The sequence below is a fragment of the Myotis davidii genome, unplaced genomic scaffold (genome assembly GCF_000327345.1).
Source record: "Myotis davidii unplaced genomic scaffold, ASM32734v1 scaffold534, whole genome shotgun sequence".
NCBI lineage: Eukaryota > Metazoa > Chordata > Mammalia > Chiroptera > Vespertilionidae > Myotis > Myotis davidii.
Window position 1 is genome coordinate 1,345,877 of NW_006286678.1, and position 6,000 is coordinate 1,351,876.

Genomic DNA, 6,000 nt, shown 5'->3' on the forward strand with positions numbered 1-6,000 from the left:
GGGAGAACACCGGTGAGCATGGGTGTTGTAGGGTGTGGGACAACCACGGGCGTCTCCTCACCTCCTCCAGGCGCGCTGGATGACTGCTGCCGCCTGGTTCTTTTTGCGAAACAGCTCTTTCCTGCTTCTTTCTCTCTGGATGATCTGCAGCCGCAGCTCAACAGGGAGAAGGTCGATATTCACACTCTGCCCAGAGAGGGGCCCAGGAGCTGGATCCGGCTCCTTAGGTGTCTGAGCGTCCTCCGACGGGGTGGATGGCCCTGCCTTCCTGACTCCTGGCCTCGACACCTCTGTCCTCCGGGGCAGATCTGAATGGCTCTCTCCTTCGAGCTTGTCCTGTATCCCTTTGTGTCTTGGTGTCCGATGGTGGAGAGGACTCTGCCCGGCATGGACAACCTCCCCCTTGGCACTGCCAGGCCGGCTAGAACCAGCGGGGGAGCACCTTCCTCCTCGGAGCTCCTGAATGCGCCTCTTCTGGGAGGCACACTTGACCTTGGGGGCTGCGTCATGTCGCCTGCCGGGCTTCTGGTGGCCGTCCTGCTGGTGAAGGCTGGCTGCTGCCCCGCCGGGGTCCTCTCCCTTCTCCTCGGGCCCAGCTGCCCTGACACAGGAGGGCTGCCTCACGACGCCCTTCCCCTTGTCACAGTGCTGCTCGCTCACTGTCTCACCTCTGGACTTCTCCACAGAGGAGACTCCTGGACACCTGTTCCCATCGTTGCCTTCATCGGGGCTGAAGTGGACACAGGCAGATCGGCCTTTAGAAGGTTCTCTGGACATTTCTTGGTAAAACAAGGAAAAGGGTTAACAACATTTATGGTTCAAAGCTTGTATAGTGGGGCAAGTCTGCCCATTTATGTACATAAAATATTCAGACCCTTCCCTATAGCATTACCTTGATAGTGGTGATTATGATTAGTGAAAAGGTTAACTTCTATTTCTAGCAAGAGTAATTTGATAACCTGAAAGCCTTCCCACTACAAGTACCTAGAAATGCTGATTAAAATAGAGGAAACGTTCTTTTAAAAGCACCATAGTGCCTTCAAGAAAATAAAGGTAATCTCTGGGAGCCAAAAACAGAGAGAAACCTGAAACTCAGAGTGGTAAGTGTGTGAGCTGGCTTAGGCAGGCTGTAGGGGTGGAGTGGGCAGCGTTGGTCTTATTAAATATCTGGTTATGTTTTAACATTGAGATAAGCGCAGGCAGAAAGTTAACTAAAACCAGGACCCTGCTTGAAGCCGGGATTCTTGATGTGCATCCCGCTAGGAAATAACACCCCAGACAAGACGTCTGCTAGCCAGCACTGGGAGGTGCCAGGAAGCTTGTCTGGCCTGGGTTCTGGGTGAGGGAAAGTGTCTCATGAGAATTTGACACCAAAGTCCTGGGCCTCACATGGGTTTGGTATTCACTTATTTTCAACCAATAGAAAAAATTAATAGAAAAACTGGTCTCACAATGGTGATACCATAGAAACAAATGATTCATAGCAGCAAACACATTATTCCTTTGGTGTGGCATGCCCTCAGCTCAGGCTGCACAGAGGTCCTTCTGATAATTTCACAATCCAAAATTAAAGAATGCATGAGGAAACAAGCTGCCATGAGTGACAGTAGCAGATACAAAGCAAATTTAGATCAGTGAGAACTAAGGCTGAGAGAACAATGATTAAACAAAAGAAATTTAAAATATGAGAAAAGGATATATTTGAAAATAACTAAATAGAACACCTAAAATGGAAATTTTAGTCTTAATGTAAAAAGCAAGGAAGGGACTTCTCCTATATTGCCAGGACTGAGGGATACCCACCACTGAGGACAGCAGAAAAGTTGAACAAAATATTACAAATCACCTATTTTTTAAAATAATTTTTAAATTTCAATTATAGTTGATATACAATATTGTATTGGTTTCAGGTGTAAAACAGAGTGATTAGTTATGTTAGATGACTTACAAAGTAGTTACCCTGGTAAGTCCAGTACCCATCTGACACCACATACAGTTATTACAGTGTTATTGACTATATTCCCTGTGCTGCACTTTACATCTCTGTGACTTTTTATAATTGACAATTTGTACTTCTTAATCCCTTTCCTTTTTTTGCCTACCCTCTTACCTCCCTCCCATCTGGCAACCATCAAAATGTTCTCTGTGTCTTTGAGTTTGTTTCTGTTTTGTTTTTCATTTATTAATGTTTTTAGATTTCAAATATAAATAAAATCATTTGGTATTTGTCTTTCTCTGTCTGAGTTATTTGATTTAGCATAATTCTCTCTAGGTCCATCCATGCTGTCTCAATGGCAAGATTCCATCCTTTTTTATGGCTGAGTAATATTCCATTGTACATACGTACCATATCTTCTCTATCCATTTGTCTGTTGTTGGACACTTAGGTTGTTTCCATATCTTGGCTATGTGCATATGTCTTTCTGTTTAGTGTTTTGTGTTTCTTGAGATAAATGGCCAGAAGTAGAAATTGCTGGGTCATATGGTACTTCTATTTTTAATTTTTTTGGAAACTTCCATACTGTTTTCCACAGTGGCTGTACTAATTTACAGTCCCACCAACAGTGCACAAGGGTTCCCTTTATCCATATTCTCACCAACACTTACAAACCACCTGTTGGAAGGCATCAAAGAGCAGGCAGAAACAGCTGTGCCAAGCTCCAGAGAACCGGACACCAGCAGAGACGAGTGAGGCACTTGGGGGTACATATCCCCAGAGGAATCGGCCCTGAGGAGGTTTGGAGGATCAGAACCAGCCGAGCAGCATCATCTCTGTGACCATGAAAGTGTCTGTCTTAGGAGATAGTGGAGCTGGTGGTAAGCTGACCCTGGCTGGGACTGAAGCCCAGCTTTGTATCATCTCAGTTCACCTACAGTTACACATGGACTGCTCTGGTGTAGGATGTTGTAAATTTAAATGCTAATCTAAAACGGTACAGCTTTTAGACACAGCTGTTACACGCAAAGGTCCCAAGCTGAGAAAGACCTTGAGGAAAGTCAATCTGGCTGTCACATCATGGAGTTTAGTAAATGGTGACTGAATGAATAAATGAATGAACATACAACAGAGCTCACCACCTCTATAAGGTGTGCATCACTGATGCACTGTGGGTTATGGAATGATAGGCTGGAAATGTTTGTGGTTCCACGTATACTTTCATGTCATTGTTCTTGGCTAGGTCAGTGGTGTGGCTTAATGATAGTAGTTATGGGTCATGGTCTGAACAAGTACTCCACATTTTTATTTCTATTCATAACTGCCCTGCAGGGTGGAGAGTGAACCCCCATTTTACAGCTAAGAAAATGGAGGTTTAGAGAGACAGATTTTATTGTCCAAGCCCTGAACGAGGTGACCACAAGATTCCAGAGACCCTTTCTGGGGGTCCACAAGGTCAAAACTATTTTCATAATAACACCAAGACATTATTTGTCTTTTTCACTTTGTTGGTATCTGCACTTAGATCTCTGCACCATAGAATGGCTCAATGTGCTTACATTGCTTTGTGAAAATAATATAATTTATGCTGAATACCTGCTTTTCCTTTTGGGAGTCTGGGTTCTGGTGCATGCTAAGCAGAGGGTACCTACATGACTGGCCCTGATAAGAATCTTGGGGTCCTATGTTAGGTTGCTTCCCCGGTGGAAAATGTTGCCTAACTGGTTGTCGCAACTCATTGCTGGTGGAAGTAAGCGTATCCTGTGTGACTTCTCTGGGGAAGGGCTCTTGGAAGTTGCACTGGTTTCTTCCAGACTTTGCTCTCTTTGCTGATTTTGCTTTGTACCCTTTTGTTATAATAAATTACAGCCATGTGCACAACTATATGCTGAATCTTGTGTGCCCTCCTAGAAAATTACTGAACCTAGGGGTGGTCCTGTGCACCCCAACAAACTCAACAAACTCCAAACAGGATAAGCTCCAAAACCTAAGGCCAAGACACATCCTAGTAAACTCTTGAAAACTAAAGATAAAGGGAAAATCTCGAAAGCAGCCAGAGAGAAAGGACCTGTTACCAGGAACATTCCTGAGGAACACCAATTTGAAACCACGGAAGGCAGAAGGAAGGGGCACATTGTCAAGAGCTCAAGGAAGTGCCAGCCATTGTTGGTATCTGGTTGAATCATTCTTCAGGAGTGAAATAAAAACATTCTCAAAGGCAAACTCAAAAGATGTGTTGCCAGCAGACCCACCTTTAAATTGGCTGAAGAAAGTTATTCAAACAAAGGAAATGGTAAGAGAAGGAATTTGGAGCACCAGGAAGAAAAACAAAACAACAGAAAAAAAATATGGGTGCATAAAATAGACTATCCTTTTCCTCCTGAGTTTTATCAATTATATTTCATGATTAAAACAAAAACTACAAAACCATCTGATTCCAGGCAAAGACATTTAAAGGTGGGGAAGGTACAGGCACCTAAATGGAAGTGAGGTTCCCACATTTCATTCAATGGTAAGATGCTGCTACCAAAGACTGTAATGTCACTAATGTATATTGTGATATTCGGAGCAACTGTTGCAGAAACTAGAGAGATCAATCAAGATGGAATCCTAAGGGAAGTCTGAGTAACCCACAGGAAGGGGGGAAAAAAGAGAAAAAGGAATGAGAACTGGAGAAATAGAAAATAAATAATAAAATGGCAGGCTTAAGTGCTGACATAAGTACATTAAATGTAAATGGTCTATGTTCACCTATAAAAGGGCCCACAGTCCACAGGTCGGCATCGGATAACAAAGGCAATACACCTACCATTTGGCTTTCGGGGGTCTGTTCCCTGCAAGTCTGGGGAGAGGTGCTGCTCCCGGGGGGCTCTGCCCGGAGACCCTCTGCAGGTTCTCTGCTCAGGGCTCTGGGCCGCATGGCTGGTGCGAGGCTGTTTGCTGGGGCCCCCGCTCTGCCTGTGGGGCTCAGCCTGGGTGCTGGGCAGGCACAGAGGGGCCTGGGGCCTGCAGGAATCTGGACTCAGCCTTCCCTTCTGCTGTTCTGACTCTCTTCGCTTGTTTTCTTCCTCTCGCTTCCTGAAGCAAAGCCAAGGAGGAAGAGGAAAAAATTAACGGTTATCCACACAAGGGCTCCTGAGTGAGATTTAAATTCTAAGAGGAGCTACCATATCAAAGGAGGGACTTGGAGATGCACATTTTTAAGAGCAGTCTTTTCTCTGAGCTTTATAGCTCATAAGATGATGGAGCTGAAAAGAACCTTGTAGGTCAGCCTGTTGGGACACATGACAGGCAACCAGGGATGATCCCTAGGTGTGTGTCCCAAGCCTTTTTCCTGTTCCAGAAAGTGCATCAGAACACAACTGAGAATGACAATCGTAAGATAACCTTTAATTTTCTCTATTAAAATGACCACTGGCAGACCTTAATGATCACACAAAAAATTTCAAAGCCCCTCACACTGATCATAACACACTTGTGAACTGTAACCTTGCCATTGAGAGCTCTAGCTAATGACTCAAACCTACTCTTGTGCTGCCGAGGCCCACAAGATGGGATGATTCTTAAAAAGTCTTTGGAGTCAAATTCACAAAATCACCTCTGAGACCAATGTCCAGAAGCTCATTGGTTTCTTTTATGAATGCTCACTCTTAAATATCTCTGCTCTTCTCTGAGAAAGGGGTCAAATATATGGTAATGGAAAGAAACTAAATTTTTGATGGTGAGCAATGCAGCAGACATTGAATTACAATGTACAACTGAAATTTATATATTGTTATTAAGCAATATTCCCTCAATAAATTTAATAATCATAATCATAATAAAATAGCACCCCAAAAGAGTCATGTACTAGTAGCTTGTGGCTAAGCTGGACCCTTCGGATAGCAATAGGATAGAAGGGCGAGCCAGGGGAGATAAGTCTAGAAATGAGCAGTAGTGGGAGGCAGGTGGTTTGAAGCAGCCCAGGTCCCAAAAGGGGCAAAGTGCTTGAAGATAAAGGGGCTGAGTTAAGAACAGGATTTGTTTGACAGGCACCATTAATTTGTAGGGATTTCCAAGGGAAA

At 44.1% G+C, this 6,000-nt stretch overlaps 1 protein-coding gene across 6 annotated transcripts in view; it reads right to left on the reverse strand.

The window, feature by feature from the left end:
* INVS (inversin) overlaps positions 1 to 6,000 on the reverse strand; it is a 127,155-nt gene that overhangs the window by 11,508 nt on the left and 109,647 nt on the right. For all 6 annotated transcript variants that reach the window (XM_006758423.2, XM_015560475.1, XM_015560477.1 and 3 more), the window contains 2 exons: positions 4,746 to 5,014; positions 62 to 779 (listed from right to left, as the gene is read on the reverse strand). In XM_006758423.2, coding sequence (XP_006758486.1) covers positions 62 to 779; positions 4,746 to 5,014 — 987 coding nt within the window. The remainder of the gene's footprint in view (positions 1 to 61; positions 780 to 4,745; positions 5,015 to 6,000) is intronic.